Consider the following 25,463-nt stretch of genomic DNA (forward strand, 5'->3'; position numbering starts at 1 on the left):
AGTCGCGCATGCGCGATGCGCATGCAAAAAAACACACCGACAGGAGGGGCGACCAGCTGGGGAGTCGATCTCCACAGGCGGCAATAACAGTTGCAGAACACCTGCAGCAAGAGGAGAACATAGAAGACAACAAAAACAAGAAAGAAGAGAAGAAAAAGAAAACAAAGAAACAACAGATGGCCAACCCAGAGGAAGAAGAGGAGGAAGAGGAAGAGTACAGTGAAATAGAAGAATAAGGGAAAGGCAAGACACTGGAAATACTTTCTCTTATTAAAGAATACATGGATTCATTTAAAGAATGGCAAGCACAAGAATTTAGTGATTTAAGAAGAAGAATAAACAGTTCAGAAGAGAAAGTGAATAAAATAGATATGACCTTAACAGAAATGGGAAAAAAATGGACAAGATGGAAGAGCGGGCAGTAGCAGTAGAAATGGAGGTAGAGGACTTAAAAAAGAAATTAGAGGAATCTAATAAAAAAGTTATAGAGACACAAGAACTGTTAGCTCAGAAAATAGATATAATGGAAAATTATAACAGAAGAAATAACATAAAGATAGTGGGCCTTAAGGAAGATGAAGAAGGCAAGAATATGAGAGAGTTTATAAAAGATTGGATCCCCAGGATCTTAGGATGTCCAGAACTACAGCAAGAAATGGAAATAGAAAGGGCACATAGAGCATTGGCCTTTAAACCACAACCACAACAAAAGCCAAGATCTATTTTAGTAAAATTCCTAAGATATACTACAAGAGAAAAGGTACTGGAGAAAACAATGGAAAAAGTAAAAGAGGACAACAATCCACTGGAGTACAAAGGGTGAAAAATCTTCATTTATCCAGATATAAGTTTTGAACTCCTGAAGAAGAGAAAGGAGTTCAATACAGAAAAGGCGATTTTATGTAAGAAAGGGTATAAATTTATACTAAAGCATCCAGCGGTATTGAAAATATTTATTCCAGGACAGCAAAACAGACTATTCTCGGATCCAGAGGAAGCACAAAAATTTGCAGAACAATTACAAAATAGACTGAGAGATGAAGACGTGTAACGAGAGTACAAAAGACTGCGAACTAAAAAGACACATAAGTTTTGAACTCCTGAAGAAGAGGAAGGAGTTCAATACAGTGAAAACGATCTTATGGAAAAAAACTATTCTCGGATCCAGAGGAAGCAAGGAAATTTGCAGAACAACTACAAAACAAGCAGAGAGATGAAGACATGTAATAAGAGTAAAAATGACCACGATTTATATGTATGTGGGTAAAGAGATATATGTGTGTATATGTATAGTGTGCATATATGAATGTATCCGTATTTAGAGGAAAATATAGAGAGTATAGACAAGAATTAATAAGGGAAGGAAATGGAATAGAGGGAATAAGGAGGGAATTAAAAGAGTGACCTTTATTACATATGAAAAGTGAAATCTTTTCTAGGGGGGGCTGGGTGGGGAGGAGTTACGGTCACTGCAAAATCAGCTAACGCTTGCGAGTGAATTCGCAAATCCAAATGGAGAGGGGAGATGTGGTTGTCCGACAAGGGATAAAGGACAACTCAGGAGGGGAAGGGGAGATTGGGGCTAAAGAAGTTTTAAATAGGAGAATAAGGAAAATGTTTGATGTTTTAGGGTTCAAAACAAGAAAACAGAAATGGATAAGAAGGAAAGGTAATGATGGAGAAACGGAAAGGGAAGATAAACAAAGTATAAAATGGCTACGTTGAACTATATGACTTTAAATATTAATGGAATACATAACCAAATTAAAAGGAAGAAACTGCTAAATTTACTGAAAAAAGAAAAAATTGATATAGCATTTGTGCAAGAAACACATTTAACTGAATTGGAGCACAAGAAATTAAAGAGAGATTGGGTAGGACACGTAACAGCAGCATCGTATAATTCAAAAGCAAGAGGAGTAGCTATATTAATTAGTAAAAATGTGCCATTTAAAATAGAAGAGGAAATAATAGATCCAGCAGGGAGATATGTAATGATAAAATGTCAGATATATTCGGAGTTTTGGAATCTACTTAATGTATATTCACCTAACGAAGAAGATCAAAAGTTTATGCAAGATATCTTTTTGAAGGTAGCTAATACTCAAGGGAACATACTAATAGGAGGGGATTTCAACCTGAATTTGGATCCAAATATGGACAAAACTGGGAAAAAAATTAACAGAAAGAATAAAGTAACCAAATTTATAATTAAATCGATGGAAGAAATGCAACTTTTGGATATATGGAGGAAACAACACCCAAAGGAAAAGGAATATTCATATTACTCGGCTAGACATAAAACATACTCAAGAATAGACCTATTTTTGTTATCAGCTCGTATGCAAGATAGAGTAAGAAAAACAGAATATAAAGCTAGAATACTATCGGACCATTCACCCTTAATATTGACAATAAAGTTAGAGGACATCCCTCCAAGAATGTATAGATGGAGATTAAACCCCATGTTACTTAAAAGGCAGGATTTTAGAGAATTTATTGAAAGACAAATTAAAATGTATTTTGAAATAAATACGAAATCAGTGAAAGATAAGTTTATACTATGGGATGCAATGAAAGCATTCATTAGAGGGCAAATAATAAGTTATGTAACCAAGATGAAAAAGGACTATAATCAGGAAACAGAGCAGTTGGAAAGGGAAATTGTAAATATAGAAAAAGAATTAGCAATGAAGGAAGATACAACTAAAAGAAGAGAATTGGCGGATAAAAAAATAAAATATGAAACACTACAAACATATAAGGTGGAGAAGAATATAATGAAGACAAAACAGAAATATTATGAACTAGGTGAAAAAACACACAAAATCCTAGCATGGCAGCTTAAGACAGAACAAGCTAAGAAAATGGTATTGGCATCAAGGAAAAAAGACAAACAAATTACATATAATCCAAAAGAAATTAAGGAAAACTTTAGAGAATTCTATGAACAATTATACCGAACTGAAAACGAAGGGAAAGAAGGGAAAATAGATGAATTTCTAACTAAAATTGAACTACCAAAACTACAAATAGAGGAACAAAATAAATTAACAGAGCCATTTGGAATAGTAGAAATACAAGAGATAATAAAAAAATTACCAAATAATAAGACACCAGGAGAGGATGGATTCCCAATAGAATTCTATAAAACATTTAAAGACTTATTAATTCCGCCCCTCCTGGAAGTAATCAACCAGATTGATAAAACACAAAGCTTACCAGATTCATGTAAAACAGCAATAATTACAGTAATACTAAAGCAAGGGAAAGATCCACTCACACCAGCGTCATATAGACCAATATCTTTACTTAACACAGATTATAAGATAATAGCTAAACTATTAGCAAACAGATTAGCAGAGTATGTACCGAAAATGGTAAGTCTAGACCAAACTGGATTTATCAAAAAAAGACGCACAACAGACAATATTTGTAAATTTATTATCTTAATTCATGCAGTAGAAGGGAATAAAGCGCCAACAGTAGCAGTTGCTTTAGACGCAGAGAAGGCCTTTGACAGAGTAGAATGGAATTATTTGTTCAAAGTATTGCAAAAATTCAGTTTACCGGAGAAGTATATTAATTGGATTAAAGCATTATATAAGGGACCATTAGCGAAAGTGACAGTAAATGGACATGTATCAAAGCAATTTAACTTAAGCAGGTCAACACGGCAGGGATGCCCACTATCACCTTTATTGTTTGCGTTAGCTATAGGACCACTAGCAGAATTGATAAGAACAGAAAATAATATAAAAGGGATTAAAAATAAAAGACAAGGAATATAAAATCAGTTTATTTGCGGATGATGTTATAGTATACTTAACAGAACCAGAACTATCAATAAAAGAATTATATAAGAAATTGAAGGAATATGGAGAAGTGTCGGGTTACAAGATCAACGTAAATAAAAGTGAAGCAATGCCTATGAATAATGCGGATTTCTCAAAATTTAAGAAGGAATCACCATTTAGATGGCAAATGCAAGCAATAAGATATTTTTATTGAATGACAACATTGTTTGACTGGTTTAATGTATCCTAGATTTTGTACCTTAAATGGACGGGAGGGGGGAGGTAGGGAGGGTGGGATGGGAGGAGGGAGTGGGGGGGGGAGAAAATGGCACTGTATATGTGTGAAAAGGAAAAAGTGTGTATCATGGTTAATGTGATTTATGGTGTGAAAAATAAAAAATTGAAAAAAAAAAGAACAGAGGTGCTGGGCCATGGATGGACAGAAGCTGAGAGGCAGGGAACACCCTGGGAGATGTACATACCTCTGCAGTGTGACCCTTCATCATACCCATCGGAGCAGTCTCGAACCCCATCGCAGAGCTGACTCATAGGAATACACAGCTCCGTCCCCAGGCACTGGTATTCATTCACTGCACACTTGAAGGCAGATTGATGAGGACCTGGCAGAAAGAGAGAAAATGTTGGACTGATCCTGAAAATAAAGTGAACACACACCACCAACTAAGCTGTCAAGTTCATTGCTATGTGTACCGAGATTCATTTTGTCAGCAGTCCAGCGAATGAACCCAGATATAGGACAGAAGGAAAAGCACAGTAAGTACAGAGAGCAGGGGTACAAAGATAGATGAGTGAGAACAGAGGAAATGCAACATCATTTCACCCAGGTCAGGTTTCTTCAGGAATCTGATAACAGAGGGAAAAAAATCTGACCCTGAATCTGGTGGGATGAGATCTCACATTCCAGAATCTTCTCCCCGAAAAGAAACCGGGGAGTTGGGGGGGTGAGTAAAGAGAGTGAGGTTTCCAAGACAGTCTCCAGACCATCCCATCACAAGCTCCTGGGGTCAGACACAGAGCGAAGCACCCTCCACACCATCCCATCACACACTCCCGGGGTCAGACACAGTAAATCTCCCTCCGCACCGTCCCATCACACACTCCCGGGGTCAGACACAGAGTGATGCTCCCTCCACACCGTCCCATCACACACTCCCGGGATCAGACACAGAGTGAAGTTCTCTCCACAATGTCCTGCATACACTCCAAAGGCACTGATAGATTGGACAACAATACAGATGCTGTGAATCCTCTCTCAGCTGTCTTCTGCTAATACAGAACACCACAAATCGCTGCCAGCCACAACTTCCTCTCGGAAGTTGCTGAAGACATATCGGATGCCCAGATAAGACACCAGACAGGGCACTAAGCCTTCCTATAAGCTTTCAATAGCTTGTCATCAAGAGGATATTCTTTCAATGAAAAGGTTATAATGCACGCTAGGATTTCCTGCAGGTTAAAGCCAAGTCAGTCTCTGTAACAACAAAGAACTATCAGGGGTTTCCACAATAAAGATCAGGGAAAGGACCTGAAGAAAAACATTAGAGTTCTGCATCGTGGTAAGCAGGCCCCTTTGTCCCAACACCTCCATGCTGACTAATTTAGCCCCATTTCCCTGCATTCGGTCCATCTCCCTCTAAACCTTTCCCATCTATGGACCTTTCCAAATGTCTGTTACACGGTGTGTTTGTCCCCAACTCCACCACTTCCTGTGGCAGCTCGTTCCACACCCCCACCACCCTCTGTGTGAAGGAGGTGCCCCTCGGGTCCCCTTTAAATCTCTCCCCTTAAACCTATTTTTGGTCTCCCCGACCCTGGGGAAAAGACTGTGACCACCCACCTTATCTGTGCCCCTCATGGTTTTATAAGGTCCCCCTCAGCCTCCTCCACTCCAGGAAGAAAAACCCCAGCCTATCCAACCTCTCTCTATAACTCCATCCCTCCAGTCCTGGAAACATCCTGGTGAATCTTTCCTGCCCCATTTCCAGCTCAGTGACATCCTTCCCACAGCTGGGTGCCCAGAACTGACCACAATACTCCAAGTGTGGTCTCCCCAACATCCTGGACAGTTGTAATGGGACGTCCCTGTTCCTGATTAACAAAGACAAGTGTGTCAAACACCTTCTTCTCCACCCTTTCTGTGTCCTCACATTCAGGGAACGATGTATCTCGTGGTCTTTCTGTTCCTCAACACTTCAAGGTCCAGCATAAGAGGGGGACAGGAGGCAGAGAGAAGGAGGGACAGTCTCTCGTTCACCCTCACTTTCCTATCCTTTTCACCTCTGCATCCCTCCACTTTTCTCCTTTTCGTCACCCTCCTCCCCCTTGCCCCAACTCCCCTGTGAATCTTTCACTCGCCCCTCCCTCTACCCCATCCAAAAACATAAAGCCATCTGCAGCTGAGCGTCTGTGTTAGGGCAGTGGATCTTTTCTCTGCACCCAAGAGAGGTAAAGAACGGGATACAGCTCGTGTTCGTCACTGAGAGTTTAAATTAACCTGCTGATTACGAAGGAGGTCTGCCAGTCTCTCAAACGCCTGAGGTCAGCGTTCGGGTTAGGAACAGGTTTAGGAGGTTACAGTCCCCAGTGGCCGGCTTAATTAACTCCAGGGGAAAGCACGACTGAAGGAATAAGAATTCAAAATATAACAGCCGACTCTGAATATTTTAATTCGGATGGCCACCCACACAACACAGCTCCTCGCCGCCCTCTCCCAACGTCAACACCAAATACTTTACTTCTGGTAGAAAGACACACTGCTTCACATCTGATGGGGTAACAAATATCACTTACCAAAATAATACGAGCCACCAGATATTGACCTCCACGCAGGTCTGTCTCAGGGTAGGGCCAGACTCTGGATAATCAGGAGGCTTAACAACCACTTACCCCCTCCCCAGCTTCTCAAATTGTACTCTTATTCAAATGTAACCATCTGCCTTATTTCCAAAACACATTAACTTTTGAATCCAACACAAGGTCTTGACATTGATTGTAACGTGTTCTGACGGACAGTTTTACAAACCTTGAGATTATCTCCAGGATTAATCCTGTTCCCACTTGAAATGTCAGCTGCACAAAGGCAGGCTCTGCTTGACCTGCAGAGCACTTTGTCTTCAGAGTATAACAGCGCAAAAACAGGCTCTTTGGGGCACACACACACAGAAGCCACAGGGAGAGGTGAAAGCTGCACATGGACAGCACTGGGCACGATTCATTAATTCATTCAAGGGTCGTGGGCTTCACAGTTTAAGCCAGCATTTAAAACCCCGTCCCGAATTGGAATCACAGAGTCATGCAGCACTGAACAGGTCCTTTGGCCCAACTCCTCCATGCTGTCCATGGCATTCTGGGCAATTTTGTCTATAAACTTCTAAACCTTCCTGTCCATATATCTGTCCAAATTCCCTCTGAATGTGTGAACTATGCCCATTTCTACAGTTTCCTCTGGCACCTAGTTCCAGATATAGACCACCCTCTGAAAAGGTTGCCCCTCTGGTCCTTCTTCAACTACTCCTTCTCCCCTTAAACCTGTGTCCTCTAGTTTTAGACTCCCTGACCCTGGGAAAAAGACTGTGACCACCCACCTTATCCATGCCACTCTGATTTTATAAATCTCTATAAGGTCCCCCTCAGCCTCCTCCACTCCAGGGAGAAAAGTCCCAGCCTCTCCTTGTAATTCCAGCCCTCCAGTCCCGGGAACATCCTGGTGAATTTTTTCTGCCCCCTTTCCAGCTCAGTGACATCCTTCCTACAGCTGGGTGCGCAATACTCCAAGTGTGGTCTCTCCAATGTCCTGGACCGTTGTAACGGGACATACCTGTTCCTGGACTCAGTGCCCATGAAGGCAAGGGTATCACACATCTTCTTCCCCACCCTGTCTCCACACTTTCCCACACCCTGTCTCCACACTTTCCCACACCCTGTCTCCACACTTTCCCACACCCTGTCTCCACACTTTCCCACACCCTGTCTCCACACTTTCCCACACCCTGTCTCCACACTTTCCCACACCCTGTCTCCACACTTTCCCACACCCTGTCTCCACACTTTCCCACACCCTGTCTCCACACTTTCCCACACCCTGTCTCCACACTTTCCCACACCCTGTCTCCACACTTTCCCACACCCTGTTTCCACACTTTCCCACACCCTGTCTCCACACTTTCCACACCCTGTCTCCACACTTTCCCACACCCTGTCTCCACACTTTCATGGAACGATGTGCCTGTGCCCCTTAGTCTCTCTGTTCTCCAGCAAATTGCCCTTGGTGGGGAGCTGCCACACTCTTTGAAGAGTGGGTGGACCCACAGTGCTGGTCAGAAGGGAGGTCCAGGATTTGGACCCAGTGAATATGGAATGGCGAGATATTTACAAGATATGACTACGTGTAGCTTAAAGGAAGCTGCTCCCTCCCTCAGCACATCCACATTGTCACCCCTTCCTTCATAACAGAGGATCTTTCATGGAGCCAACACATGAAAAAGCATGAAGAGGGCACAGCAGTACCTCTACTTTCTGAAAAGGTTTAGCATGAATTGGAATACCCTGTCGAACATCTCCAGGTGGACAGTGATGAAATGGTACTGCTGTCTGCATCTTGACCTGGTTTGGACACAGCTGATATCACAAAGGACCCTATCACCATGATCATCACCTTTTCTCACTGCTCCCTTCAGTAGAAGGTACAGAAGCCTGAGGTTTGGCACCTCCAGGTTCCAGAGGTTTTAGCCCAGTTTCCAAACTCTTTCACCTCCCCATATGACCTCACCCTGACCGTAAACTATTCTGTGATCACAAAAACATCTGTCTGCACAACTGACATCTCTTTCATGAACTTCAGCTTTGTCTCAACACCTTGTGGTAACATAACAAATACTCATGGAGTTGGTGCATCGAAAAGAGCTGTCTGGCTGCAGCAAGTTAGAATTTTGCTGCATGTGATGAACCTGTGTGCCCGACAATAAATTTGGCCTCCCTCGTGCTTTCCTTCCCTCCCCTCATCCTCCCCATTGAAGTACTTCGCTTCCCGCCTCCCCTCCTCTTACCTTTCTTCCTCCACACCTTCTTTGACCAGCGCTTCCCCCTCCTCCTCCTCCTCACCCAACGCTTCCCCCTCCTCCTCCCCTTCACCCCCCTCGCCCAGCGCTGCCCCCTCGCCCAGCGCTGCCCCCTCGCCCAGCGCTGCCCCCTCGCCCAGCGCTGCCCCCTCGCCCAGCGCTGCCCCCTCGCCCAGCGCTGCCCCCTCGCCCAGCGCTGCCCCCTCGCCCAGCGCTGCCCCCTCGCCCAGCGCTGCCCCCTCGCCCAGCGCTGCCCCCTCGCCCAGCGCTGCCCCCTCGCCCAGCGCTGCCCCCTCGCCCAGCGCTGCCCCCTCGCCCAGCGCTGCCCCCTCGCCCAGCGCAGCCCCCTCGCCCAGCGCAGCCCCCTCGCCCAGCGCAGCCCCCTCGCCCAGCGCAGCCCCCTCGCCCAGCGCTGCCCCCTCGCCCAGCGCTGCCCCCTCGCCCAGCGCTGCCCCCTCGCCCAGCGCTGCCCCCTCGCCCAGCGCTGCCCCCTCGCCCAGCGCTGCCCCCTCGCCCAGCGCTGCCCCCTCGCCCAGCGCTGCCCCCTCGCCCAGCGCTGCCCCCTCGCCCAGCGCTGCCCCCTCGCCCAGCGCTGCCCCCTCGCCCAGCGCTGCCCCCTCGCCCAGCGCTGCCCCTTCGCCCAGCGCTGCCCCCTCGCCCAGCGCTGCCCCCTCGCCCAGCGCTGCCCCCTCGCCCAGCGCTGCCCCCTCGCCCAGCGCTGCCCCCTCGCCCAGCGCTGCCCCCTCGCCCAGCGCTGCCCCCTCGCCCAGCGCTGCCCCCTCGCCCAGCGCTGCCCCCTCGCCCAGCGCTGCCCCCCTCGCCCAGCGCTGCCCCCCTCGCCCAGCGCTGCCCCCTCGCCCAGCGCTGCCCCCTCGCCCAGCGCTGCCCCCTCGCCCAGCGCTGCCCCCTCGCCCAGCGCTGCCCCCTCGCCCAGCGCTGCCCCCTCGCCCAGCGCTGCCCCCTCGCCCAGCGCTGCCCCCTCGCCCAGCGCTGCCCCCCTCGCCCAGCGCTGCCCCCTCGCCCAGCGCTGCCCCCTCGCCCAGCGCTGCCCCCTCGCCCAGCGCTGCCCCCTCGCCCAGCGCTGCCCCCCTCGCCCAGCGCTGCCCCCTCGCCCAGCGCTGCCCCCTCGCCCAGCGCTGCCCCCTCGCCCAGCGCTGCCCCCTCGCCCAGCGCTGCCCCCTCGCCCAGCGCTGCCCCCTCGCCCAGCGCTGCCCCCTCGCCCAGCGCTGCCCCCTCGCCCAGCGCTGCCCCCTCGCCCAGCGCTGCCCCCTCGCCCAGCGCTGCCCCCTCGCCCAGCGCTGCCCCCTCGCCCAGCGCTGCCCCCTCGCCCAGCGCTGCCCCCTCGCCCAGCGCTGCCCCCTCGCCCAGCGCTGCCCCCTCGCCCAGCGCTGCCCCCTCGCCCAGCGCTGCCCCCTCGCCCAGCGCTTCCCCCTCGCCCAGCACTTCCCCCTCGCCCAGCGCTTCCCCCTCGCCCAGCGCTTCCCCCTCCTATTCCCCTTCCTCACCCAGCACTTCCTTCCTCCTTGCCGAGCGCTTCCCCCCTTCCTCCCTCCCTCCTTGCCCAGTGCTTCCTCCTCCCTCCTCCTCGCCCAGCGCTTTCCCCCTACTCCTCACCCAGCGCTTTTCCCCTCCTCCTCACCCAGCGCTTTTCCCCTCCTCCTCACCCAGCGCTTTTCCCCTCCTCCTCACCCAGCGCTTTTCCCCTCCTCCTCACCAGCGCTTTTCCCCTCCTCCTCACCCAGCGCTACACAGATCCTCACCCAGAAGTTCCCCCTTCCTCCACATCATCCTCACCCAGCACTTCCCCCTCCCTATCCGTCCTCACCTAACACTTCCCCCATTCCTCCTCCCCATTACCCTCCTCCACCTCCTCATCCCCCCCACCCCCACCTCGGCCCCTCATAGCCCACACTCCCACAGCGTACCCTCATTGCCCACCAAAACAAAGCCAGCGATTAAATTTTGCCACTACTCACAGACATCTGCTGCCTCATCTGAGCCGTCTGGACAATCCTTCTCTCCATCACATCGCCAGCCTTTCGATATACACGTTATCCCATCCTTACACACAAATTGTTTGGGGCTACAGATTTTCTGCGCTGTTGTGGAGAGAAGAAATAAACACAGAACATTGTCAGAAAAAGCCACAAGATCTGACCATCACCAATTCACACAGGGCTCCCAAGAAAATTGATGGATTTTAGTATGGAAGAGGGGCTGAACGGCCTCCTGTCCCGGTGTAACAAGCCAGATAAGGGCTGAACAGCCTCCTGGCCCGGTGTAACAGGCCAGAGGGGCTAAATGGCCTCCTGGCCCGGTGTAACAGGCCAGAGGGGCTAAATGGCCTCCTGCCCCAATGTAACAGGCCAGAGAGGAGCTGAACAACCTCCTTTCTCAGTCTAATAGGCCAGAGAGGGACTGAATGGCCTCCTGTACCAGTGTAACAGGCCAGAGAGCGGCTGAACAGCCTCCTGTCCCAGTGTAACAGGCCAGAGAGGCAACATCCTGTCCCAGTGTAACAGGTCGGCGAGGGGCTGAATAGCCTCCTGTTCCAGTGTAACAAGCCTTTCATGCCACTATGATTAAGAAATAATAAAATCCGCTTAATCTCACTGAAAGGAAGGTTTGTGGCTAATCTATAGCAGAAATCTGCTGCTCCAGAACATTGTGAGGAGCTATCAACATTCTGAACACAATCCCGGGTAACCGGCTAAATAGATCCTCTGACCTAATTAAGCAACAGTACACAAACCGCACTGGAATATGTGTGAAGGATAACCAATGTGTGCTCAGTTACTGAGCAAAGTCCATCTTTGAAGGACACGGGAAATGCAGTGACTGAGCTGGTCCAAGGAAGATTTAAGCAAACACCTACAAATTTTAAAGGAAATGTGACATACTGAGTACACAAAAAACAGTAAAGCAACACGATGCAACAGGTAGAGTGGCTAAATGGCATCCTGACCCAGTGTAACAGGCTGCAGGAGTTGGAACAGCCTATTGTACCCATGTAACACACTGGAGAGGGGCTGGGAGTCTGACCTCTCCCCATAAAACATACCATCCAATCCAGGCCACATCCTGGGGAGCTTCTCCTGTCCCCTTTCCAAAGCCTCCACGTCCTTCCTGTGACAGGATGACCAGAACTGCACAAAATAAAACCTAATATCCACCCCAGACCAAATCCCAAACATTCTCCTGTGCAAGATTTTCCAGGTATATCATTTGCGCTTTTACTTTAGAATTGTTGAATTGTACAGCATGGAAACAGGCCACTTGGCCCATCTTATCCATGATATTTGTCAATGCTTATCTTGAGCCTTCTCCCCAACAGGAGGAGGGAGAAAGGAGTGTCAGGGTAAGATTGATGGGTCCTTCAGGATGTCAGCTGCCTTTCCCGGGCAGTGGGAGATGTAAATGGAGTCTGTGGAGGGGAGGGGTGTTTATGTGATGTTCTGAGCTTCATTCACCACCTTCTGCAGTTTCCCCATCCCATGCTGAGATCCACCCAGCAAGTCTGCTCTCGATGGGGTGAGTGTAGAAGTTGTTGTGGGACGGTGGTGGGGGGGTTGGGTGGTAAAAGAGGGTGGTTGGTGACTGTCACATCAATGTGGTTGGTCCAGGTTAGGTTAGGTCAGGGGAGATGTTCACTCCCAAGAACATGAATCGATCTCCTGCCTCCATTTCTGTGTCACTGATGTTGACAGGAGCATGGGTTCAGTCTGTGTTCAAGTCAATAATCAACTTCTTTGACATACTCGCATTGAACTAGAGGTTGTCTTGGCACCAGGCCACTAGATTATAGACTTCCTGCTCCTACCCTATCCAAGACCCTATCCAAATACTGGTAATTATGCAATGGGTCAAATGGTCTGTTTCACCACAGCCAGTGTCTGTCGCATGGACAACAATTTCAACATGCTAACTAACCCATTCTGAGGAACCACAATATTTCAAGCAAGCACTCTGAAAAAGCAATAAATGCAGAATTATCCCTGGCATCCAGCAAAGCGGGAAGGAAAGAAACTCTCAGCTGTAATGGGAAGGAACATGAGGGATCAATTCACATCCTCCTTGCTCAAGCGAAGAAAGCATATCCCAGTAATCCGGTAAGCTGGGTGACAAGCACTCTTGCAAAGCTTTACACCATCAATGACCCTTTCAAACCTACTTTCCCCTTTTGGGAATCTCAGGGGATCGACACCATCTCTCAGCTCCAGTCCTAAACTCAATTCTGACTTCAACACCGTCTGCCCGTGTGGAGTTTGCACATTCTCATAAGAAATCCGAACAGGAGGTGGCCACTCGGCCCATTGAGGCTGCTTCCTCATTCGTTAAGATCACAGCTGATTGGACCATGGACTCCGCTCCACTGACCCGCACCTTCCCCATCACCGTTAATTCCCTGACTGCTCACAAATCTGTGTGTCTACAATACATTTGATGAGGTAGCCCCCACTGCTTCCTTGGGCAGAGAATCCCACAGATTCCCCACTCTCTGGGAGAAGCAGTTCCTCCTCATCTCCGTCCTGAATCTACTCCCAGAGAATCTCAGATTCCGCACTCTCTGGGAGAAGCAGATCCTCCTCATCTCCAACCTGAATCTACTCCCCGAATCTTGAGGCTCCATCCCCTCATTCTAGTTGCACCTCCCAGTGGAAACAACCTCCCTGCTTCTGTTTTATAAGTTTTTGTAAGATCCTCTCTCAATCTTCTAAACTGCAGTAAGTAAAGTCCAGAAGATTCATTCCTCATTTCAGGATGCTCAGTTTTCCACTAATATCCCGCAAATGCATTGGGTTGATGGGTGAATCACCCACAATATCCCCCTAACTCCCCCTCCCGCCAAAAAAAGTATCTTGAGTGAATCTGGGTGTGTCAATGGAAATGCAACGTGTCATTAGGTCAGCTTTCGCTGGTGGGTGTAAGGGCATGTCCAGTATCTTTCCACAAATCCCATCCAAGGACAGGTGCTTTACAGACCTCAGTAAATTTCCTTAGCTTACATTCTTAGCCCATTGCTCTATTCACTTTACATAGTGGGGTTCAGTACAACAACACCATCTACAAGTTCGCTGATGATCCCACTGTAGTGGGTTGTATAAAGGAAGGGGATGAGTCTGTATACAGGAGGGAGATTGAAAACTTGGCTGAATGGTGCACCAACAACAACCTCACACTCAATGTCACCAAAACCAAGGACTTCAGGAAGGGAAAACCAGAGGTCACTGGGGAATTAGAGGTGTGGAGGGTGAGCAAATTAATTCTTGGAAGTCACCATCTTGGAGGATTTTTCCTGGACACAACACGCTAATGGCATCGTGAAGAAAGCACGCCAGCGCCTCAACTTCCTCCGGAATTTGCGGAGGTTTGGTATGACATCAGAAACCCTGACAAATTTGAACAGATTTGTGGTGGAAAGTGTATCTGACCGGCTACATCACAGTCTGTTATGGGGACACTAATATCTCCGAGTGTAAACCCCTGCAAAAGGTAGTGGACACAGCCCAGGGCATCACAGGCAAAACCCTCCCCACCATCGAGAATATCTACAGGGAACGCTGCTATCGGAGAGCAGCAGCAATCATCAAGGACCCACCCCACCCAGCACATGCTCTGTTCTCGCTGCCACCATCAGGAAAAACGTATAGGTGCCCCAAGACTTGCCCCACCAAGTTCAGGAACAGCTCCTCCCCCTCCACCATCAGACTCCTCAACCACAAACTCAATCAGGGCCTCATTTAAGGACTCTGACTTGTGCACTTTGTTTTTTTTAATTCTCTCTGTATTGCACAGTTAGTTTACATTCATTATGTTTATACTTCTTTATTTGTTTACATGCATCAGTCATGAAATCCAGTGTTTTGCAGCAGCATCTTAGTGCATACAATGGTCACAGAGTGAAGAGGGCCCGGCCTGGGAGGTGGTGGGGGGTCCTTTGAGGATAAAGGCTGCTTTTTTAAGACAGCACCTCATGTGGTTGCCCTCGATGGAGTGAAGTCTGGTGCCTGTGATATTGTAGGCCAAGTTAACAACCCTCTGAAGTTTATGTCCTGAGAGTGATGGAACCAGCCAGAATGCTCTCCACCTGTAGAAGTTTGCAAGTCTTCGGTGATGTACTGAACTGCCTCAGAAACCTCACAAAGTATAGCCGCTGACGAGCCTTCTTTGTGATTGCATCAACATGGAGGCTCCAGGACAAATCCTCAGAGATGTTGACACCCAGGAATTTGAAGTTCTTGAACCTCTACACTACTGAGCCCTCGATAAGGACTGGGTCGTGTTCCCCCGACTTCCTCCTGAAGTCCACAATCATCTCCTTGGTTTTGCTGACATTGATTGCAAGGTCATTGTCATTACACCATTCAACAAGTTGATCTATCTCCCTCCTGTACACTTCCTCATCACCATCTGTGATTCTGCCGACAACTATGGTGTCATCAGTAAACTTGTAGATGGCATTGTAACTGTATATGTTGTGTACAATTTGTTTCAGCACGACCAATAAGTGGCAATTCTGCCTTGCAAACAGAAAGGATCTCAGGGTTGTATGTGATGTCATGTATGTTTTCTGACAATAAATCTGAACTTGACTGCAGCGCCACGTGGACTCATTCAACAGAGCAAACTTTTCTGACCAGCTCCTCCATATTGACTGTCACCTTCCGGAAGCTCACCAACATTTGCCAGCACTTGACAACCTTTCCTGTCCATGGAGCTTAAAATTATGAGGGACATGGATCAAGTGAATGCTCAGTTTCTCAGGGTAAGTTATTCTCCAATTTAACAGATAGAAAGAGGAAAGATTTTAAGAGGGATCTAACGGGTACCCTTTTCACAGAGGGTGATATGTGTCTGGAATGTGTTAATTATACCTTAATTATTGTTTGTATGTTGGAAGTCAAATTGTTATCCAAGCTTCTGAGGTAGGGGGATGAGAAAGAATCACCCCTCCCCTCCTCTCTCTGGTACATCAAACTCCTATTCTGGGACTCCCTGGCCCCAGCCTCTGCAGCCAGGTAAAACAGCATCTCCTCTTGAGAATTAGATAAAGATTCCAAAAGACATGGGGCCTTAAAGAATTTGGGCATTGTGCTGTCCAGTTCCAGGTTGGTGTCACTCAATTCACATCCATCTTTTTTTAAACCTTGCTTAGGGGATGAGGGTTTTGATTTATACAGTTTCTTTTTCATTTTTTCATTTGGGATTTTCTTTTTCTTTTGATAACTTTTGTTCAACTGCAAATAATGTAAATGTTGATAAAATTAATTAGAGGGACAAGGAAAGAGAATTATAAACCTTTATTTTTTATTAAAAATAACTTTCTTGAAAATAATTCATCATTTCACCTTTTCTTTCTTTCCCTTTTCTCCTGTGTGTTGGTTTTTTGATGTTATGCTCTGATATCCTGTTACCAAGGTGCTCTGGATTTTTGAATTGTGATCATATTTTGAATTTTAATTATGCTGCATTGTATAATTGTATTGTTCAATTGTTTATACTTCCAATATTAATAAAAATATTTTAAAAAGTAAGAATTGTGTGCAGGTCAACATTGCCTCTCATGCTTCTGAACTCCAGGCCTGGTCACCTTGCTCTCTCATCAGGACAACAGAAACAGAGGCAAGAGTCAGCCACTCGGCCCATCAAGCCTGCTCCCCATTCAATTACATCAGAGCCAATTTGACCCTGGACTCAGCTCCATTTACCCACCCCTTCCACATAACCCTTTAATTCCCCTACTGTTCAAAAATCTGTGAGTCTTCAATACATTTGATGAGACAGCCTCCACTGATTCCTTGGCACTCGCCTGAATCTTGAAGCTCCATCCCCCAGTTCTAGTCTCACCTGCCAATATAAACAACCTCCTGCTTCTTTCTTATCTATTCTTTCCACAATTTTAAATGTCTCAATAGCCGTTTTCACACCACAGGTGAGCAGTGACCCTACTTTATCCCAATGAAATTCCCAGAAATTCAGGGCTTTCACACTGTGGCCCAAATTCCCAGGAACTTGCCCTCCCTGGCAAATTATGGAGTTCCGCCCCCAATCAATGACATTACACACTCACAGGAGCCAGTTCACCCCCATATCCATCAGTGACTTGCCCACTTGCTCCCTCCACACACCCCCCCCCCCCCCACCATGCTTCGGAACGTCGCGACGGCACCACAATGTGGGATGAATGGCCAACTTAGTTTCCCATAATTTCTCACGCAGCTGGAACTGTCCTGGAAAATCCAGCTGCGTGAGGAATTAAGGGTTAACGAGGACGGCCACTGTCCTGCTGTCCCGAAGAACACCACTATTGTCAAGCGCTAAGTATCTTTTAATTTTAATCACCTACGTGACACAGCATGCAAACACTGATGTCATGAAGCATCCCCTGCTTGGCCATTTGCCTTTTCACGTTGCAGGGAGAGGTTGGTCCAGGAAATTTTCCCAGGACTGCAGCCCTACCTATGAGGTAGGGCCACAGACCAGTTTAAAATTCCTGGGCCAACCTTTTCACACCGCAGGCTCACAGGATGGTTCCTGGGAAGCTTCACTTTACAGTGTGGTGTGAAAAGGCCCTACAAGATTCTCCCCTCCACCCTCAAAACCCCACTGAGTAGTCCAGATGCCTCAATCACTCCACATAGGCTCACCCCCTCAACTCCAGAACCCACCTGGTGAACCTCCTCTGCACCACCTCCACAGCCAGTCTATCCTTTCTCCAGAGCATAATGCGCAGAGTACTGCAGGTGTGGCCTAACAGTACCTGGACAGGTCATCCCACAAATCAATCCTGGACAATGTCACAATTTGGACTGCAACTCTGAGTGGGCAAGCAATGAACTCCACATTTGCAAAAGGCAGCCAAGATCCCAGAGGTCCTGGAGCAACATTTTGAACTACTCAAAAATCACAGGGTCAGAAGATTTAAATCTTTGAAAATCCTTCTCCGAGGGATCTGAAGCTTCAGTGAGAATATTTCAACAAATTACATTTGATTCCCCCCCCCAAGTCACTATACTTCACCTACTAGACAATTCAGAGCAGCTGATTGATCCAACAATCTCACACATCATAGGGATGTGAGAGAATCGTCACAGGAGGAACATGCAAACTCCACAGACAGAAACAGATAGATTGAACTGGGGTCTCCAGAGCTGGAGTCAAACCCTGTTGGGACTCATGTGGCTTCATCATGGAGAGGAAAAGTCCCAGCCTCTCCCTGTAACTCTGGCCCTCCAGTCCTGGGAACATCCAGGTGAATCTTTTCTGCCCCCTTTCCAGCTCAGTGACATCCTTCCCACAGCTGGGTGACCAGAACTGTGCACAATATTCTGTAGGTGTCTCTCCAATGTCCTGTACAGTTGTAATGGGACATCCCTGCTGCTGACTGATGTAGGACGGCATGTCAAACTCCCTGCATCACCACTTTCCAGGACCTATGTCGTTCTACACCCAAGTCTCCTTGTACTACAATATTCACCAGGGCCCCACCAATAATCATGCAAGTCCTGTCTTGGTTTCGCCTTCCAAAGTACAACACCTCATACTTGTCAGTTAAATTTCATCTGCCGATCCTTGGCCTTCTTTCCCAGTTTATCTTTATCCTATTCGTCGTCCACAATGTTTTTTTAATATTTAATTTAAGAAAATACAGAATATAGTACTCAAAATAATAATACATTGAATATAAAATCATAGAAAAACATTCATAAGGTCCAAAAAAATAAAAAAGAGTCACTTTTCTCCCAGCACCCTCTCCCCAGATTGAAAAGGGGACAGACAGCAGGGAATAGAGGGAAATAAAAAGAAAGAAAATAGAAAGGAAAAAGCAACAGGAGCAAGGTTCGACATCTCAGTCACATCATTTTAAAGTATTAAATTTCTAATAAGGAGTATCCTAATTAACAAATATCAAATTATACTATCTGGGCATTTCAGTAATCTAAACAAGGTTGCCAAATTTCAATGAACAGACTAACTATTCCTAAGACTAGATGTAATCTTCTCACGGGGAAGATCAATGTGAAGTAGGGAATCGGATTTCCATATTACCACTACACATTTCCTTGTTATTGACAATACATTTTTAATAAATTTAGATTTATTTCTGGAGAAGTTAAATTTTATAACTGCCAAATTCCCCAGAAGAAACAATTCCGGGACTAGAGGGACGTTCACCCCCACAATTTGTCAAAATTTCCCCCAATTCTATCCAAAGGGTCTTCATTTTGTGCATATCCAGGTGGGATGTAAAAAGATACCAACATCTCAACCACACCTCAAACACCGATAAGAACATTCTGGTTTATCTTTATGGATATTTTGAGACATAATTGGTGCAGAATCAGTCCATACCTAGAATTAATTAAGGGAGTCCTACTATCCACACATAGATCTGACCAGTATTGTGGATCGATTACAATCCCCAAATCCAATGCTACGTGGACACATTAACAATTTTTAAAATCACTTCCTTCAACCACTGCTCACAGGTTTGAAAGGGAACAGGCAGGCAAAGATGCTCTCACATCACTGTCAGGGAGTTCCAGGATTTAGACCCATAACACAGATGGATGGGGTCATGCAGAGGACATTTGGCACATTTGTCTTAATTGGCCGAGCTGAGGCACTGAGTAGAAGAGTTGGGACATTATTCTGCAGTTCAAACCACTGTTTGGGATGCACTTGGGAGTATTGTGTACAGATCTGGTCGATGCATCATAGGAAGGGTGTGGTAGCAAGAGTGCAAACTCAGCAGAATGTCGCCTGGAATGGAGGGCTGTAGTCACAGGGAGAAATTGGATAGGCTGATTTCTTTCTCACTGCAACAGAGGCTGAGGAGTGACCTTGGAAAGGTTAATAAAATCATGAGGGTCAGGGACAGGCCTTTTTCCCAGGGCAGTGGAGTCCAGAACTGGTTTCAGTTGCAAGAAGAGATATTGAAGGAGATCTGAGGGGTATGTTTTTCCCCGACAGAGGGAAGTAAGTATCTGGAATGTTTAAAGGTGTTTGGACAGTAATTGGATAGAAAGGGAGCGCAGGGAAGTGGAATTCAGACAGACACAGGGGCCTCCATAATGTTTGGGATAAAGACATTTTTCCTTTTTTTGCCCCATTCTTCAGTTTTAAATTTGTAATCAAATAATTAACGTAATTAAAGTGCACATTCCAGATTTTTTAGAATAGTAAGAAACATCACCCAAACCCAAGGATCCAAAGCATACCACCTTTGCCATGGTTCACATCTTGCAGTGTAGTCTCTGTATTTCTGTTCATGAAGTCTGCTGCAGACAGTCACCATTGACACATCCACACCTGCCTCCTGAAGAGTTTCTGACCTGTCGGACAGGCATTTGGGGATTTTTCTTCATTATGATAAGAATTCTGTCATCAGCCGTGGAGTCCTTCCTTGGCCTACTAGTCCATTTGCGATGACTGAGCTCACAAATACGCTCTTCTTAATGATGTTCCAGACAGTTGATTTTAGTAATCTTACAGTTTGGGCGAGGTCTCTTACTGTTTTATTCTTGTTTTCCAGCCTCATCGTGGCTTCTTTGACTTTCATTGGCACAACTCTGGTCCTCGGGTTGAAAAATGGCAACTACAGACTCCAAAGGTGATCAAAAGCTTGGAACTAAGTCTAGTTCTCTTCTACCTGCACCAACGAAGCAATTAAACATACCCAAGTCATCACAAACACCTGTGAAGCCCAATGTCCCAAACATTGAGGAGCCCTGAAATGAGGGAACTCGGCATAAAAAGTGCTATAATTTCTACATGGTCAAACCAAAATGTACACAAATAACCTTGAATAAAATCTGGAATGTGCACTTTAATCACGCGTGAATTGTTTGATTACAAATTTAAAACTGAAGAATGGGGCAAAAAAAGGAAAAATGTCTTTGTTCCAAACATTATGGAAGTCCCTGTAGGTATCATGGTCAGCATGGACAAGGTGAGTGAAGGGCATGATTCCAAAGCATCGAGGCAAACCTGGAAAGCCTCATGTGGTTGGATGTTTGGGACAGAGTCGGTGCTGGAAATTAGGTTTTATTGTGCACGGATGTGGAGGCTTTGGAAAGGGGTCAGAAGAGTTTCACCAGACTGTTACCTGGATTAGAGGGGATGAGTTATGGGGAGAGGACAGAGAAGCCTGCGCTGCTTCCTCCAGAGCATTGGAGTGTTAGGTGATCTCAAATAAGATAGACAAGGGAGAAGCTGTAGGTATTGTGTATTTGGATTTTCAAAAAGCCTTCGATAAGTTGCCGCTTAATAAGATGAGAGCCCATGGAATTATAGGAAAGATATTAAATTGGGTGGAACATTGGCTGATGGGCAGTAAGCAAAGGGTGGGAATAAAGGGATCCTGTTCCAGTAGTTGCCAGTTACAAGTGGTGTTCCACTAGAGGCAGTGTTGGGGCCGCTTCTTTATAACAAGATATATTGATGATTTAGATTATGCAGTAAATGGTTTTGTGGGTAAGTTTGCAGGTGATACCAAGATAGGTGGTGGAGTAGCAAGTGTTGAAGAAACCAAAAAGTTGCAGGGAGACTTGGACAGTTTAGAGAGAGGGCAAAGAAATGCCAAATGAGATACAATGTTGGGAAATGTACGGTTGTACACCTTGGAAGAAAAATAAATGGGCAGTTGTTTAGATGGGGAGAAAATACAAAATATGAGAGTGAAGAGGGACTAAAGGTTAACCACTAGGTTGGATCAGCAGTAAAGAAAGCAAATGCTATGTTGGCATTCATTTCAGGGGGAATAATGTTGCAGTTTTGGGCCCCTTATCTTAGAAGGGACACATTGATGTTGGAGAGAAAATTTACTAGGATGATTCCTGGAATTCAAGGGCTAACATGAGGAATGTTTATCAACTCTGGGATTGTATTCATTGGAGTATAGAAGAATGAGAGGGGATCTCAGAAACATTTCAAATGCTGAAGAGATTGGACAGAGCAGATATGAATAAGTTGTTTCCCTTGGTAGGTAAGTCCAGAGCAAGAGGGCAGTCTTAGATTAGAGGGTACCAATTTAAAACAGAGATGAGGAGAAATTTCTTTAGCCAGAGGATGAATTCATTGTCACATACAGCTGTGGAGGCCCGATCATTGGGGGAGTTTGAGAGATATCCAATTAGTCAGGGTATCAAGGGATATGGGAAAAGGCTGAAAACTGGAACTAAATGGGAAAATGGTTTAGCACATGGTGGAGCAGCAGAGCAGACTCGATGGGTCAAATGGCCAACTTCTGTTCCTTTACCTTGTGAAAAGAATGAATGGGTGGATAACCAGACACACATATACACACAAGGGCCAGTTTGTTACACTGCAAGTAAAATGTACAGATGCAATCACACAGTACACAAGATAAACCAATCACCACAGAGAGTGGTGGGTGTCTGGAAGGAGCTGCCAGGGGTAGAGGTGGAAGCAGATACAACAGTGGTGCTTGAGAAGCTTCCAGTCAGACCCATGAACATGGATGGGCAGACAGCAGGTATTGAGTTTAATTTGGATTCATGTTTGGCACATACACTCAGGTCAAAGAGACTGCCATGGTCTAAATCAGTGAACAAGACAGATACTTTTTTAAAAACTTCTCAAAAGATGCATCCGTGGAAATGACGATGATCCATTTGTGAGGATAATCAGCCAAGGATTTGTTTGCAACAGGACTTTTTTGTTTAACTAACTTACATATTCTGGAAAGAGCAAAGCTGTTTTTAAGCTGTGATAATTTAAACAGTGCGTGGCAGAAGTGGTAAGGAAGGAGCAGATATAACCCCGTGAATATCACGGAAGCATGTACAAGGGTTTCATTAACGCTGCTGAGGTCTTGTTGCAAAAATCACAACCAGCTGTTTCTGGCTCCAAAACAGCAGCAGTCAATGCTCAGAATAGTTTCCTCCTGAGGGGCCTCCAACCCATCCCAGACTCAGCAAGAGAACGAGGCAGGACTTCAACATAACAGGATGTTTCATCACCTCTTTCCTCCATTTGAAAATGTTCCTATCACAGGCTCTAACAGAGAGATGGGGCACAGATACATTATGAAAGTGGCAGCACAGCTCGACAGGGTGGTGAAGACAGCATTTGCCAAGGGGCTGGGGAGACCACATTCGGTGACTACATTTCTGGTCACCCAGCTATGGGAAAGATTCACCAGGATGTTTCTGGGACTGGAGGGTTTGAGTTACAAGATGTTTGAACTTTTCTTCCTGGAGCGGAAGAGGCTGGGGTGGGAGGTTTATAAAACCATGAGGACAAGGATAAGGTGGATGGTTACAGTCTTTTCCCCAGGGTCAGGAAGTCCAGAGGGCACAGGTTGAAGGGAAAAGATTTAAAGGGGACCAGAGGGGCACTTTATTCACACCAAGGGTGGCAAATGTGTGGAACAAGTCACCAGAGCAATTATACTGCTTAAAAGCTATTTGGACAGGTCCAAGGATAGGATAGGTTGAGAAGATGGGCCGACACAGGGAAATGGCGCTATCTTGGTCACCGTGGATGAGTCAGTCAGAAGCGCCTACTTCTGTGCTGTAGAACTGTCTTTATCTACTTTGTGCTCTACCAGTTATAGTTTAGAATCAGTTGACTTGCCTAAAAAGTACACAAGGGTTTTCCCACTGTATCTTGGTACATAATGACAACAAATAATAAGGATCAAAATATTGATTCACTTACACCTTCAATACATCCAAAGATCTGGCTTCCATCACCCTCAGGGACAGAGACTTTCAGAGATTCACCTCCCTTTGAGAGAATTAATTAGAGGATGAAGCCAGAGAAAATTCAGCACATCCCCTACTCTTCAACAGGTCCAACAGGAGACCATCCTGTCAGGGTGCATCACTGTATAGGATGGGAACTGTTCCACAGAAGTCCTCAAGGAACTGCAGAGATTTGTGAATGTGGCTTAGGCCATCACTCACACTCCTTCATTGACTCCGCCCACACCCCCTCCCCTTCATCATCTGACTCCTCCTCATACACCTACTCCAACTCCACCGACACCCCCCAACTCCGTCTGCACCTCATCACACCCCCTCCCCATCATCCAACTACACCCCATCACACACATTCCCCTCATCGACTCCATCTACACCTCATCACCTCCCCCTCCCCTGGATCTCTCCAGATATCCTCACACCCTCACACCACTGACCACCCCCCCCCATAACAGACAGAAAATTCGTGATTGTGAAATCACGCTCCATCAAATTCAAAGATAGTTTATTTCCCACCGTCAGCACACTAGTGAAATAATGCTGGATTTGGTCTGTACCAAATGATCTTTCGGTCCTTTAAAGGCTGATGTGTAGAAAGGAATAGTTGGGAGGTTATGGCTACTTTACATAACATTGGTTGGGGCATGCTCGCAGCATTGGTGACCACACTGTGGGGAGGATATGGTATGCTGGAGCATGCAGAGACTCACCAGCAAGTTGTCAGGCTGGGTTTGTTTTTCCTTGTGTGGAGAAAACTGAGGGTGAATAGATCACCATATTCGTTGCCATCACCCCAGTTGGGGATCATACACAAGTGGTCCAAGTATTAAGGTGCGAAAGAGAAAAAAGTAGACTCAGGAAAAGAGAATGAGGAAAATAAAGAAGAGTGCAAGAGGGAAAACCTGACCCTCCCCATAGCCCTTTCACCAGAGGGGCTGTTCAGCTACTTTTTCTATTCAATGAATTATCCATCTTCAGCCTTAAACAACCCCAATCAAATCTCAAGAAACCTGCAACTTTTTCCATGTGGTACAGGAGCTGCAGAAGGTGGTGACTGGAGCTCCGAACATCACGTGAACCCTCCCTCCCCTCCATGGACTCCACCTATATCTCCCACTGCCCGGGAAAGGCAGCCGACATCCTGAAGGACCCATCACACCCTGGAGAGAAGACTCGGGTGTGAGATCACGCACCAACAGGGTTAAAGACAGCTTCTTCCACAGAGCCATCAGGCTCCTGAATGGCCCCACCCAGTACTCTCACACTGCCCTTGCTTTGTGCTCATTGATCTTTCCCTATACCCTGTAATTATGCTCTTGTTCTATTTCATCTTGCTGTATGAGTGTTAAGAGTTAACTTGTTAGAATGCTCACTGAAGAACCCTCCTCATTGCACAAGGTGTAATGTGACAATGACAAACTAATGGAATGCTTTCTCAGACAGCCAGGATGAGGAAAAAAATATTCAGGATTTTCTCCTTCCACTCCTCCCCCTCCAAACACGCAGCATGGCATGTGCAGTAAAGGTGGCGTGAGGAGCACTTCCCTTCGTTGGTCCGGAGCATTGAATACAAAGGTCAGGAAGTTGCGTTACAACAAAACGATACCTCTGCCACAGACTTTTGTGTCATTCTGGTTGGCCCATTACAGAAAGGTTTACCAGGATGTTGCCTGGATTAGAGGGGATTCAGATTTATTCATACATGACATCACATGCAACCCCAAGATACTTTTTCCTGCCAGAGAGGCAGAATTACCACTTACTGGCAGCACAAAAAAACTGACTCCATGTACACGTGTAAACAAAGAAATGTAAACAAACTGTGCAAAACAGAAAAAAAAATCAATAAAGTGAAGAGT

At 46.4% G+C, this 25,463-nt stretch overlaps 1 protein-coding gene and 1 long non-coding RNA gene across 2 annotated transcripts in view; one reads left to right on the top strand and one right to left on the bottom strand.

Moving 5' to 3' along the window:
- LOC138747241 (low-density lipoprotein receptor-related protein 1-like) overlaps nucleotides 1-25,463 on the bottom strand; it is a 226,791-nt gene that overhangs the window by 193,526 nt on the left and 7,802 nt on the right. The window contains 2 exon segments of the mRNA XM_069906283.1: nucleotides 4,280-4,417; nucleotides 10,852-10,974. Of these exon segments, the coding sequence (XP_069762384.1) occupies nucleotides 4,280-4,417; nucleotides 10,852-10,974 (261 nt within the window).
- Nucleotides 12,781-20,699, top strand: LOC138746890 (uncharacterized). The gene is made up of 3 exons (XR_011347174.1): nucleotides 12,781-12,984; nucleotides 15,475-15,641; nucleotides 20,412-20,699. It is a non-coding gene; the product is annotated as an uncharacterized lncRNA (long non-coding RNA).

Source organism: Narcine bancroftii, chromosome 12 (genome assembly GCF_036971445.1).
Source record: "Narcine bancroftii isolate sNarBan1 chromosome 12, sNarBan1.hap1, whole genome shotgun sequence".
NCBI lineage: Eukaryota > Metazoa > Chordata > Chondrichthyes > Torpediniformes > Narcinidae > Narcine > Narcine bancroftii.